This window comes from Hypomesus transpacificus, chromosome 15 (assembly GCF_021917145.1).
Source record: "Hypomesus transpacificus isolate Combined female chromosome 15, fHypTra1, whole genome shotgun sequence".
In the NCBI taxonomy this organism is placed as follows: domain Eukaryota; kingdom Metazoa; phylum Chordata; class Actinopteri; order Osmeriformes; family Osmeridae; genus Hypomesus; species Hypomesus transpacificus.
In genome coordinates this window covers 11,877,181-11,891,056 of record NC_061074.1, presented here as the reverse complement: position 1 = coordinate 11,891,056, position 13,876 = coordinate 11,877,181, and the positions used below count along the sequence as shown (strand labels likewise).

At 44.2% G+C, this 13,876-nt stretch overlaps 2 protein-coding genes across 3 annotated transcripts; one reads left to right on the top strand and one right to left on the bottom strand.

Moving 5' to 3' along the window:
• The first annotated feature begins 6,901 nt into the window (after positions 1 to 6,901).
• On the top strand, positions 6,902 to 10,294 carry LOC124477878 (secretogranin-2-like). Of its 2 annotated transcripts, XM_047035947.1 has the most exons (3): positions 6,902 to 6,978; positions 7,914 to 8,419; positions 8,468 to 10,294. In XM_047035947.1, the coding sequence occupies exons 2-3, from the start codon at positions 7,922 to 7,924 to the stop codon at positions 9,935 to 9,937; spliced, it is 1,968 nt and encodes a 655-aa protein (XP_046891903.1). In that variant the 5' UTR covers positions 6,902 to 6,978; positions 7,914 to 7,921; the 3' UTR covers positions 9,938 to 10,294. The 2 variants fall into 2 exon arrangements, with proteins under 2 accessions (XP_046891903.1, XP_046891902.1); XM_047035946.1 differs by lacking the exon at positions 6,902 to 6,978 and having other exon boundaries at positions 8,085 to 8,247; positions 8,287 to 10,293.
• A 486-nt stretch (positions 10,295 to 10,780) lies between these two features.
• ap1s3a (adaptor related protein complex 1 subunit sigma 3a) lies at positions 10,781 to 13,845 on the bottom strand. The gene is made up of 5 exons (XM_047035981.1): positions 13,723 to 13,845; positions 12,734 to 12,912; positions 11,946 to 12,054; positions 11,397 to 11,534; positions 10,781 to 11,219 (listed from the first exon to the last, which is right to left on the bottom strand). The coding sequence occupies exons 1-5, from the start codon at positions 13,723 to 13,725 to the stop codon at positions 11,184 to 11,186; spliced, it is 465 nt and encodes a 154-aa protein (XP_046891937.1). The 5' UTR covers positions 13,726 to 13,845; the 3' UTR covers positions 10,781 to 11,183.
• Positions 13,846 to 13,876: the final 31 nt, after the last annotated feature.

Below are 13,876 nucleotides of genomic sequence, written 5' to 3'. Positions count from 1 at the left end.
TCTGGTTATCATGGTGGAGGCTGGTGTGAGGTCTGGTTATGGTGGAGGCTGGTGTGAGGTCTGGTTATGGTGGAGGCTGGTGTGAGGTCTGGTTATGGTGGAGGCTGGTGTGAGGTCTGGTTATCATGGTGGAGGCTGGTATGAGGTCTGGTTATGGTGGAGGCTGGTGTGAGGTCTGGTTATCATGGTGGAGGCTGGTGTGAGGTCTGGTTATGGTGGAGGCTGGTGTGAGGTCTGGTTATGGTGGAGGCTGGTGTGAGGTCTGGTTATGGTGGAGGCTGGTGTGAGGTCTGGTTATCATGGTGGAGGCTGGTGTGAGGTCTGGTTATCATGGTGTTGGCTGGTGTGAGGTCTGGTTATGGTGGAGGCTGGTGTGAGGTCTGGTTATGGTGGAGGCTGGTGTGAGGTCTGGTTATGGTGGAGGCTGGTGTGAGGTCTGGTTATCATGGTGGAGGCTGGTGTGAGGTCTGGTTATGGTGGAGGCTGGTGTGAGGTCTGGTTATCATGGTGGAGGCTGGTGTGAGGTCTGGTTATGGTGGAGGCTGGTGTGAGGTCTGAATACGGGCTGGGTGTAGGGGCGTGACAAACACTGCGTGCTGAGGGCTCTGGAATCAGGCTGTGTCATAATAATCAGGGAGAACGACTGGAAGAGAAAGACGGATATCAAGAGAGAAAGAGAGAGAGAAGGAGATGAGAGTGATCCGACGCAGTGAAAGGAGGGAGGGGGGGATGAGGGGATGATGATGAGTCACCAAACAGAGTATTTATAGAAGGGCCAGTGAAGGGGTGGGGAGGGTCTGGGGGGGTACAAGACAGAGCAGAAAGGAAACACAGCTGAATTCTAATCGCACACGTGATCTCACTGGAGAAAGAATGACAAGCCAAAAAATTTAACATGGGAACATCATTCATTTCCAAACATTTCACTTTTTCGGAAAAGCTTTCCAACTTTCTAGACTGTTACCTAATGCTGACAATGACCTTTTGCCAGGGTTAGGTTAATCACAAGACTCATTAAAACTAGGCAAAACAGAATCCATTATAAAACGATCCAGACAATCACACACACACACACAAAACACACAAAGAATGATATGCAAGTGACTCCTGATCAAGGACACGGCCTCATCTCTCTCTCTCCCTAATGAAAGGTCTATTATCATACATGCTCTTGGCATTTCCGATGCTGAGTGCTGTGCAGGCCTGGCTGCCCTTCAGAGCATGGGATGTGTGTGTCATTGAGGGGGTGCTCATTTGGTTCTTATTATCAGTTTCTCTCCATCGTCTGGAGTGCGGGCCGCTCTGCCTGTCTCTCTCTCTCTCTGCCCCGAGGAGAGAAATATGTCTATGAGATGTCTCCTTAAAATACTGCGGTGAGAAAGTGCCGCACTATGCGATATCCATGCAAAATGAAGTACACGACATTTGACCGTGTTTTAAGCACAGCGGACGTTATAAGGTTCTACTGTACGAATCTGGCACGTTTTGTGTTGGGTTGGGTTTTTCTCAGCTGTGATGTTGTGTTGTGTTGCAATGTGCGTGCTATGCTCTACCATGTTGTGTGGTCTTGTGTGTGACATATTGGCATGTCAACAGTGACCCGCTGTTGTCGCTATGTGGCTATGAGTGTAACACACCATCCTCACTCTATTGACAACGTATTAAAAAGCAAGCCATCGCTACTTCATCTCACCTGCTCCTGAGGGGTCCATCCACCAATGGAGTTACTTCTTTTGTCGCCATGGATACCAGCAGTGCGCACAAAAGGCAAGAAGCGTCCTCAGCAGGGGGAAGTGGCAAAGAGCAAAGAGATTCAATATCAGCAGGTGTTTATGCATGAGTGTGAGTTTGTGTGTGTGTGTGTGTGTTTGTGTGAATTTCTGAGCGTTTGTGTGTGTGTGTGAGTGGCCCTGGGGACATGTTGTGTGTGTGTGGGGCAGTTTGCGTGTGTCCTTGCATGTGTGTGTATGTGTGTTTGTCAAGGCCGGCCCGGCGATGATAAATCCACAGTCTTAAAGGATATTCCTTCGTTAAAGCCTTGTTCGTCCCGACCACCCACTACTGTGGTCTCTACTCTCTCTCTCTCTCTCTCTCTCTCTCTCTCTCTCTCTCTCTCTCTCTCTCTCTCTCTCTCTCTCTCTCTCTCTCTCTCTCTCTCTCTCTCTCTCTCTCTCTCTCTCTCGCTCGCTCGCGCTCGCTCTCGCTCTCACACACACCTCACACACCCTTTCATCTGACTGGATGCCTCATCGATTGAGACTTCCCCTGCCCTGAGACCCCGTCCCTGATGGCTCAGTGCCTGAATCTCAAACCCTCTGCTCCCTCGAAGCGTGGCGGTAGTCTGGCACGTATGTCAACTCTCCACTCTCTCAGCCTCAAAAACACTGGCCTCCCAAACAGCTCCCAAAGAGGAGAGCCCTGAAGAGACTGAGGGGGCACAGTCTACCTAAAGGGGACTGTCCTGACCTTTCTGTCTTTCTTTGAACATGTACTTGGCCTTTTCCTCAGCTTCATATATGCCAAAGAATGGAAATATTCTTAGGAAAGATTTGTATACAGCTAATATCTGTATAAAACAAGACCAGGGTGTAATGGCTATTTTTTCAGGCTAGGGTCCAGAGAAATGTTGACTGCAGCTGCTGAATCCATTTATATTTTTGTTTGGGCAGTGTGTGTTTCAGTTTTGGTAGCTTGGTGACAATGATTCACTGTTTTAGGGAAGGACTGTGACAAAGCTAAATTAAGTGGTGGTTTGTCTCTTGAGCAAACAAATACACACAGCCGCAAACACGACTGTCACGACTGTCCAGGCAGGCACACTGACCTATGAGTCATCCTGGCTTCACGTCCAGTCTCCCTTTCTGTCTGTCTCTCTTCCTCTAACACCTCTTCCTTTCCTCCCTCTCTTTTGTTCCATCCCCCATCCCGTTTCCCTCATTCTCCTTGACTGTCTATTTTCCTTCCTCTCTCTTTCTCTCCCACCCACGACCCACCCACCCACCCACCCTCTCCCTCTCCCTCCCTCCCTCCCTCCCTCCCTCCCTCCCTCCCTCCCTCCCTCCCTCCCTCCCTCCCTCCCTCCCTCCCTCCCTCCCTCCCTCCCTCCCTCCCTCCCTCTGTATCCCAAGACTGAGGGATGTAACAGACAGCATGCACAAGGGCAGACAGCCGTGACCTATGCAACTTCCTGTCTCCATGGGCACTTCACAACACAGAATGTTATTGAAGGCATCCGTCAGCATGGAAGTATATGTGAACAAAGTGAAGGAGTTTAAAATGACCATGAATTAATGCTTTGCCTTCATGTTGTGATCAGATCTTTTGATATAGTCAGTGTTTTCATTTACTTTAACATGGAAATAATTGATCCATGTGAGAAATTGCAGTTCAAATCGCAGGTCATCTGGAGTATAAGTATAGTGAATAGTACCTGTCTTGGGTATTGATATTTGTTCTGGTTTCAGTAAAGATCAATATTCTCCTGACCAATAAGTTTGTGGCTGAACAATCTTACCTGAGTGAAGGAAAGTTGATAATGAATGATTCAAGAGAACTGAGTCATGAGAGTTAGGAGGAAGGGAGAATCAATGTTACAGATTCATGGAGATGACTTTAATTAGACAAAAAAAGGTAACTGTCGCAAGTGTGTGTATGTCAGCCAAAACATTTTGTGAAATCAAGCATGTCTTTATTTTTCTTCCATCAAACATACTTTACTTCCATCCTTGGTGGAAGGAAGTGTTGAAATAACATTGTCGGATGGTTTCCTGCAGCTTTCTTCTGGGAATCCTTGCCTTCTGCCTGTTTGGGGAGATATTAAATGGTAATGTGTGTTGTTCCATTTAGAGGTTTCCGGTTTCACCCCGGTAGCGTGCATCTGTTTACTCCCTGCTCTCTAACGTGGCAGGGGTGTCGCTGCAGGACGCGGGTGTTTCTGAGACACTGCCAGCTTAGGCAGAGGGAGGTTCCTTTTTTTACCACAGCCTCATCTTTCAGAAGAGGTAAACAAGCTAGACACAGCTCCCTATCATGTACCAATGAAATGAACGATTTTGTTTTACTTCAGTGAAAGAGACAGGTAGAGGTTTAAAAAATGTCGAGCATCATGCTAGCACCACCTGTAACACACACACACACATGTACACTCTAGCACACAAAGGCAGACACACAATCTCAAGATAAATGCACAACTAACATAGATACAGATGTCAGCCTTCCCTAATAAGAACAACAAGAAACTCAGGCTATTTATACCCTACCAAGAAAATTGAGCGTGTAGAATTGTGTAGCATGGCAGAACTGATTCAGTTTGATGCTGCCATAGCCTGCAATGGTCTACATGAAGGGGGAAGGGGACTAGAGAAAAAATCTATTTTCACAACATCTCTTTTTTTGCTGTTTTGTTGATTCTTTCGGACTTTCTGTCGGTTTGTTAAGAGCTTCAGGCAAGGAAACATTGAATATGTTCATGTAATGTGTGGGAAATATGGGCCTTTCTCTAGTATGGGTATGATCTTGTATAATGTCGGTAGGTTGTGATGTCTTGTGACAGCAGTGGGCGAGAGTGAAGCCTGAAATAAATGTGTGTAGGTGACAAACTGTGCTGAACATCAACTTCTAAAGCATTTGATAGAGTGAATTTCATTTATGATTTAATGATGTACTTTAAGAAGAACAAGATGTGGACTATTGTCCCCAGCAAAATTTTCCCTGGCTTTTGACTTTTGAAAGATATGCAGGAATGATGTGGTGGTGTTCCACAAGGATGCAGTATGGGAACGTTGCATTTTCCTAATTTATCTCTTTGCATTCACTTTTGCTATTTCGCTTTAATACGAAGCCATTTTCCAGCTCTACATTAAATCGCTCATCATTTTTCCGATGTTGCAATTACCCTTTCAAAAATGGAAACAACTTCCTGTTTTCTTCTGCATTTTGCATCTTTGCAGTGGTAGCTTTTTCATCCTATGTTTTTTTGGTCCGGTCTGAAGTGTGACTCATCCCTCTGTAGAAAGAGATAAATACTGTCCCTCCTCCCTCTTTTAACAAGGGATAAAAAGAGAAGAAGAAAATTGGCACAGTTATATAAGTAGGCTGGATAAACAACAAACACGGCTGTGTTTGTAATGAATCGACTTACAGCATGTGAAACATGTGTATTTGTTAGCTACCTTTTGTTGCCCTTTAAGTAAGATTTGAATCCCACTAGCTCCCTGTCTCCACTGCCAGCACAGTCAGGAGAGAAGAAGAGAACAAGGCTCAGCCCATGACAACATACCAGGGGAGAGGACAGAACAGAATCAAGAAGAGGGAAGCAGGACAAAGCAGTGAGATAGAAGAGGAGAAAGATGGACAGACTCTCTGAAGCTTATCTTGGGTTCAGGTGAAAATCGAATTCACTGGTGCATGTGGAACTGAGAAGATCCCATTAACAATGTGTAACAAGATATGATTGAAACATCCTTTATACACACATACATTCAGATATATCATGCTGGTTAAAGCACCGATTTGAGCAGTTTTCGTTCAATAAAGGTGCATTACAAAGAAAATGTATTATTATTATTAAAGCTTGGTAGTAAGCTGATACATAGCCGTCCGCTTACTCCCCCAACAGATCATATGCCTCTACATGTTTACAACCACAATAAACACTTGAACTTGTATTTTAAGGGTCAAAGAGATCATTTCTGGTGGAATAAATGCAATTGATCAATCAACCTCCATATTTCTGTTGGTTGGGTAGTGGGTGCCAAAGGGTCATGTGTCAAGAAGGGTGCCAAAAAGAGCTGTAATTGGTTTATTTTATTGGCGTCTGTGACATACTAGCTTACAGCCACAAGCAATTAGCAAGTCAGTTGGAGTCTTATCTGTCTTCTACTGCTTGCAGCCTCGATTGTGTGCATGAGTGTGTATGTATGTGTGTTTCTTAATATGTGTGTGTACGCGTGTGTGTCTGTGATTAGGGGTTAAACAAACATAATATACAATGTTTTAGATAGACACAAGTATAATGAATAGCATTTCATCGCTATCAGTTAGGATACATTTTAAACTCTCTATGCCCATTGCTACTGCACAATAAACACATTGGGATGACACCCACTAGTCAAAATATCTAACTAAACAGTCAGTCTCTAGGTAAGCTCATCCACTCAACATGATTAGAAAAAATGCATGAATGAAAACGGACGACGCCTCCTCTGACCTGCGCTTAAAACTTGACAGGCAACCACAAATATAACACCAGCCTGTCCTGGCTGTCGAGGGCAGCGTCACACACATCTCCCGTGGCGCAAGGTCTCCCTCCGCAGTCTTCTTACCCCGCCTCATTCTTTGGCGGATCTAACGTGTGAGTCATCGACGGACTTTAACTCTTTCTAGGCTGGAAAAGACGAGTGCAAGTATCCCATTAATGTTATTGGAGCAAAAGTGCAACCCAGAATTAACTACAATTCTCAGCCGTCAAAAGCCTTACGTAGTGGTGATGCAAAATGACATCTCATTGTATTGCCTCTCCCTACCAAACATCTAAGGTGACGTCCATCTTTCTCAACCATAGGCCTATACATCTCATAAAGAGTGGACAGAAATGTTTAATAGTGTATGTCCTACTTCAACTTAAATAGTAGGCCTTGATCTCCTCAGCTCGAACTAAAGAACCATGAGTCAATGCAACACGTGAACAACAAGTGCCAGACATTTTAACGAAAACAATGCACGCCATACAGGTCCTTTAAAATCATGACGACCTGCATAATGTGTGTGTGTGTGTGTGTATATGTCTGTGTGTGTGTGTGTGTGTGTGTGTGTGTGATTTCAATATTGCGTAGCTTACCCTCTGACGCACGAGTCATGTGGAGCTTCTTATAGAAGGAGGAACTGTCCCCGGTGCTGAAACCAGAGAATCTCTGCACGCGCTCATGAGACAGAGATGCTAAAACCGCTCACAACTCTCAACTAAAACAAATTGCCAAGGTAAGATTAATACCTTATAAAGTTCAACTTTGCTTATGCTGATCCTGCGCTTGGACAATATAGGTTATAAGGCTATTTGAGATTTTTTCAATTTGGACATTTGAAGCAACCTGATGCATTTGCTTAAACTGCAGTGTTATTTGATAGTTAGAGCTATGGTGTTTAGCTTTGCTTCGTGGGTTTGCAGAGAAATTGACTCTTTAGATAAGCAATTTTGCTAAAGTGGAAAATAAATCGACGATCTGTACAAATGCATCACTATTTTTAGTTTCGCAGTCCTGCATGACACTATAAAATAGTTGTCATTGAAAACTTGATATTACTGTTGCCTATTATTATAACACACTAGACCGTCGTGGATATAGCCTATAGCGAGCATCCGTCCAAGGGTTACCAAGACAACGGGTTGTGTGACTCATTCCGGAGAACAGCAATTTGAAAACTAATGAGATTTACAGGCGAGCTGAATGCCCATGCTATTACTGGTCGGCAAACAGTCATTAGGGCGTTCAACAGATGCCATTTTCATTCTCAGCAACCAACAGAAAAAAACATTCAAGCAACAGGCAAAGACTGTGAACTGAAATCTTTTTAATTGTTCAATAGAGATGGGTTATAAAACAGCCTATCGCAGATAACTAGCAGATGAACTGCTACTATTAGAACACATGCTGTAGAAACAAATGTAGTTCATGAAACTACTTTGACTTTAGATAACATTCCAGACCCTGCTGTTTTGATTATATAAAAAAAAAATCCTTTCAAAATAACATCCAGATGTCTGATAGAGGACAAAGAAGAGGTTAACAGACCTGAGCAACATATAGGCTAACATAAGACAATATGATGGAAATACCACAGTTTTAAACAGTAAAAATGTGTTAAGAGTAATTCCAAAAGGTCCCTTATGATGTCTCTACTCGTATCTTGTCCAGGTGAAACCATGCCGTCCGTACCCAAGCTCTTTACGGCATGGATGGCCTTCCTCCTCACCTTCATCCCGCTGCTCTTCATCCTCATCCTCGGCTCCGCTGACGTTCAGGGAGCGTCAGTTAGAGAACACAGACTGTCAGCCAGCGAGCCGGACCCTCGCAGGGGGACCCCCTACATGCCCCCTAACGCTGACATGCTCAAAGCTTTGGAGTACATCGAGACCCTGCGCCAGCAGACCGGGGCGGCCCCCGAGGATGACAACCGCCACTCTCCAAACAACGACGTCGCAGACGTGAACACAGAAAAACTACGCTCAATGCTGAAACTAACCTCTCCATCTCAAACCCAGAGAGAGCCTGGGCGAGCTCAAGATGGAGAGGAGGAGGAGGAAGAGGAGGATGAAGGAGAAAGCAATACTGAGGACAAGACCCAGGAGTGGCTAAAAGCTCTACTTAGTACCCTCGAACAGGGAGAAAAAAGTCCCAGACCGGCGCCGGCACGCAACACTGCAAGCCAAGTGTGGGCAGGAACTGGGCGGAGACCGGCGAAGTTGGAGGAGGATGGCAGCCAGGTAGAGGGCGGGGCTTATCCGTGGGAGTGGCAGCAGCATGGCAGTATCAAACCTCCCAGAAAGTACCCTCTGATGTTTGAAGATGAGGGGGAGGAGGGCGAGGGAGAGGAGGAGGAGAGGCAGAGGAGCTCGGACCGCGAGAGCCCCTTCAAACGCACCAATGAGAACGTGGAGGAGAAGTACACGCCCCAGAATTTGGCCACTCTGCAGTCTGTGTTCGAGGAACTAGGGCGGCTGGCCAATGGCAAGGCGGGACACAAAAGGCAAGCCTATGCTGAGGATGATGAAGATGAAGAGGATGATAACACTGACGATGGCATGTTGAGGATGAGGAACCTGGACTACGATGAAGAGCCTGCAGAAGAGGACTGGGCACCTTTGGAGAAACAGATCAGGATGGAGGAGGAAGAGAGAGGCAACGGGAAAGAGTTTGACCGAGGCCTTGACGATGACGAGGATGTTGAGGAGGAGGAAGAGGAGGATGATGATGATGATGAGAGCAATTACCCGGCAAAAAGGTCAACACAGTCTGGCCCAGGAGAAGATTCAGATGACCTCACAAAGCTGGTGGACTACTACCTGTTAAAGGTGCTGGAGAAAACCGAGGAGGATCAACAGAAAAGAGAGCTAGAAGAGGAAGAGAAAAGGGCTGTTAGAAGGGCGACTCAGTCCATCGACCCCGAGGCTATCTACCAGCTTATCAGAATCTCCCAGAATTTACAGATACCTCCAGATGATCTGTTGGATATGCTTAAGTCTGGAGAGGGCATTCAACAAGAACGAACCCCGCAGAGGATTCTAGCAAAGACACACAAGCCCAACATTTTAGCCAAGGTTGAGGATAAGCTGAACTCTTACCAAAAGTATAAAAGCCCCCCTGCAAATTATTACAACAGACAGCTGCCTGAGGCCCAAGCAAGAGATATCACAGAAGACATAAACACAGATGACATTCTAAACATCCTCGGACTGGGAAGCCTGGGAAATCAGAAGGCGACCACAGTCAAACATCATAAAAGCTCCCCCGCGCCAGCTGCAAGGCAAGGAGACCGCACATTCTCTCATGCTGGCGTTCCCGAGGAAATAAAGGATGACTATGGCGATTCTGTTGACGAAGACGAGCTAGCAACATATTTAACAGGCCAAATGTTGGCGTTGTATCCGGAGCCAATTAAAAGCAAAGCAAGCCCAAAGCGATCTTCTCAGCCTTTCTCGCAGAAGGAGCAGCCCGCCCTTGGAACGTTTGAACAGGCGATACAGGACTACTTTGACCATATGGACTCAGACAAAAGTAAATCTCAAAAAAGGCAGTCAGAAACCGAAGACATGGGAGGTGCAACTCAAACGCAACCATTAGATGATGAGGCACTACTGAAAATTCTGAGCTTCTTAAACCCAGAGACCGACGAGAGTGAAGACAAGGACCTTAATGCCAAATCTGTCAAAGGAATGTAGATGGTGTAGATGAAGTATGTAGATATATGGTACATATTATATTGTTTTGATGGGGGAGAATCATAATAAAGTATTTTGAAAACTAAAAACATGCAAGAGTGTATTCAGTAGATTTACAACAATTCCTGCTTGTGTAGCAAATTTCTTTAGACCTCTATGGACTGATGTAGCTTCAGGGCAGTGCCTATTAATGTTAGCAACTGGGGTTTGTGGTATATTCGATGTTTTTGATATAGGCTAGTTAATAAAACACTAGTTAATAGACCACTTTATAGTTCAAGTTTTCACCAGCCATTTCAATGCACATAGTACAGCCAAACTTGTCAGATCCTTCAGATGCAGTATTGTGTTCCTAACTATATTTCTTACGTGTTTTCAGTAATGTGTGATGTTGAGATTAATAAAGCATTGACTTTATTTTTTCCTTACTGCGTAATGTTTCCTTTTTTAGAGAACACAAACCAAGTTGGAATCTATAATGGAAATGAGCAGATTGTATTCTGAATATGGACCTGTTGGACAATCCAGTTAACAATTGGAAAAGTGAAAACAAAACACTTTTGTAGGCTAAATATACTAGGCTAGAATACTTATGTAGGCAATTTGGTTTTGCATGTTAGCATTATAGTATTGGTAATCTGTATTGTATTTTATTGCCTAGTCCTATTTCATCTTTTACCTGCTGCGATACCACAATTTGCCTTTGGATATATAACGAGGTACCATCTACTACTGACTGGTGTTTTAGCACCAGGCCCCACATTCATGGATTCCCTTTATCAACAACAGGTGGAGACAAACTAAAGCAAAAACATCAGTATGACATTATTTACACTGATATTATTTTATTAAACCTATAGTATTCAGAGGACACTAAGAAGTAAAACACTTTTAAATGAAAGCATTTGAAAAGGTAAGTTATCAACCCTGAGACATTTGACAAATGTAGTGAATGCAGAGGCAGTAATCGAATTAAACGTGAAAGACACTAAGATAATCAACTTTTCACAGGTATCGCACACAACAGAAGAATATAACAGTGATATATCTCCTATTACAATTCTCGCGACACATTTCCCCCTGCACAGTAATTCTCTGAAAGTAACACACACTTGCTTGATACAAATAATCAAACAGATACAAATGTAAATTCAAAGTCAAATGTTTGTAGAAAAAAATAGTAAAAACAACTGTGACAAAGTATTCTCAATTCTTAATCTCGATATGTCTTAAATGTTCTTGTATGTCAGTATGTAGGCTTACTCATGTATTCCTCCATTGTCTGTGAAGAGACCAAGAGAATATTGATTTAAATCCAAATGTATTTCATCTACCTTCAAAACAACAGGAAATTACATCAAATAGCATGATAACAATAATATTGGCTTTTCGTAGTAGGCAGTAAGGGGCAAATTCTTTTATGAAAATACTTAGTTAAAGAAGGTCAGTTCCAAACTACCTCCTGTTGGGAGTCGGCTTCCTCTATGGAGGTCCCTACAGCTTTTTTGGAGGTTTCCAGGATCTCCCCTTCCATTAGGAACTCATCCAGGATGAAGTAGGCCTTTTCAAAGTTAAATATGATATCCAACTCACACACCTGCAGGCAAGACCAAACACATCAAATGTCCTTATCAGTCAGAGCAGCAAAATAAATCATTAATTAAAAAACACACATTGTGTAACAAACACCTCTTAAATTAAATGTACATTTTTAAAATGAACTTCTTGATATAAAGAACATTTTCTCAAGAAACCCTTGCAAGATAAGTGTGCTGAAAACATGACTATACAGTCCTATTAACATTTTACAGACACTCTTATCCAGAGCGACTTACAGTAAGTACAGGGACATTCCCCCGAGGCAAGTAGGGTGAAGCGCCTTGCCCAAGGACACAACGTCATTTGGCTGGGAATCGAACCAGCAATCTTTGGATTACCAGCCCAATTCCCTAACCGCTCAGCCACCTGACTCCCCTTACACTTAGATTACATCCCCTATCACTCTTACATTGCCAAAATATTTATCCAGAAGCTCCACATATCGATGTAGCACCTCCAGGGTCAGCAGCTCATTGTCCTGGTCTTCCAGACCACAGCAGAAATAAAGACTGGCATACCTACAGTACACAGGAAGAGGTCAAACAAAGTTCTTCAAAGTTAACTGAAGAGGCGTATATTGGTGGTCCTGTACATTATACCCATTTCTGTGGAACGAATGAGGTCTAGAGACTATTTAGCCCCTAACCTGTGCCCCTGGCTTTGTGAGTTTATAATGTGTTTCACTGTTGTGTTTCGTGGAAGTGAGTTGTGGTCATATGTTTGTTTGTGTTTGTGTGTGTTTATGTTTGAGTGTGAGGATGAAAGTGAGTTCTGCCTTCTTCTCCTCTCCTACCCATCCACCACCCTCCTCACTTACCCATCCACCACCCTCCTCACTTACCCATCCACTATCCTCCTCACTTACCCATCCACTATCCTCCTCACTTACCCATCCACCACCCTCCTCACTTACCCATCCACCACCCTCCTCACTTACCCATCCACTATCCTCCTCACTTACCCATCCACTATCCTCCTCACTTACCCATCCACCACCCTCCTCACTTACCCATCCACCACCCTCCTCACTTACCCATCCACCACTCTCCTCTCCTACCCATCCACCACCCTCCTCACTTACCCATCCACCACCCTCCTCACTTACCCATCCACCACCCTCCTCACCTACCCATCCACCACCCTCCTCACTTACCCATCCACCACCCTCCTCACTTACCCATCCACCACCCTCCTCACCTCTTGTAGACGATCTTGAGGTCCCTCCATTGCAGGAAGTTGCAAGAGCGTGGTGGGCGGGCCAGCACCATCAGGGTCATGTCCCTGATCACCTTCTTCTTCTCTCGATCCGGGAGCGGGGTGAACCACTTCTGCAGCCGCAACTTCCCCTGTCGGCTGAAGAGCAACAGGAAGTGCATCTGTTGCGGGACAAGAATTAGGTAAAGTTGAGTCATAGGTTTACGATTTAGTACCATGTGATTATATAGAGTAGACCATATTTGATATGAATACAGGCTAGATCATGGCAGATATAAATAGTATCTTATGGTGTGAATTATAGGAAATTAATTTACAATTGGGAAGATGGTTATAAAATGGCTGGCAGTGGTTATGAACATATTGTCTTTAGAGCGACAGATAAAAACGTGCCTGACAAGTTTTTTGGAGGGCCATGGTCTAAGTCTACAAACGTTGTAATTAACGTGCAGTTAATCAGTAACTGGAGAAAAATGCACCGCTCACATAAACACATAGGACATGAAGCCTTGCCCACTGCATACTCACACAAGTGGAACACAACCTACCTCATGTTAACTATCAGCCAAAGACATAAGCGTACTTACTGACACAATAGATCCACAATACGTTCTTAAAAGCAAACGAGTGTTATGATATATGCTACTTTGTTGGATGAGGATACACTATCGCCTTAACGAAGCCATTCATTCTCGGGAAAGATTTTCAGTGGTGCTCTTTGACCTATACGTTTCTTTTATAATTTCCCATTCGCACTCCAGATTATACCAACATTAGGAACTAAAACAGGTGGAGATGACACTCCGTACACACAACTAGCCAAGGTGTGAAAACACCGCAGACTTTATCACCTGTCTAAAAAGAACAGATCCTTCCTCACATATAGAACAGGTGTTAGGCTATTATAATAGCTTCTTCAGCATATGAATGCCACATCCTGAATAGTTACCGATTTCTATTCAAGAACTTACCATCTTGCCACTGCAGTTAGTGGAAAGTTCTGTTGAATTTGAGAACAGTATATTATTTTCAGTTATTTCTCGACTAAAACCGGTATCTTGGGATGAGACATCGGCGACACTCCCAGAATAGGCTACTGTGCGTAAAGTGGACAGACCACACCTT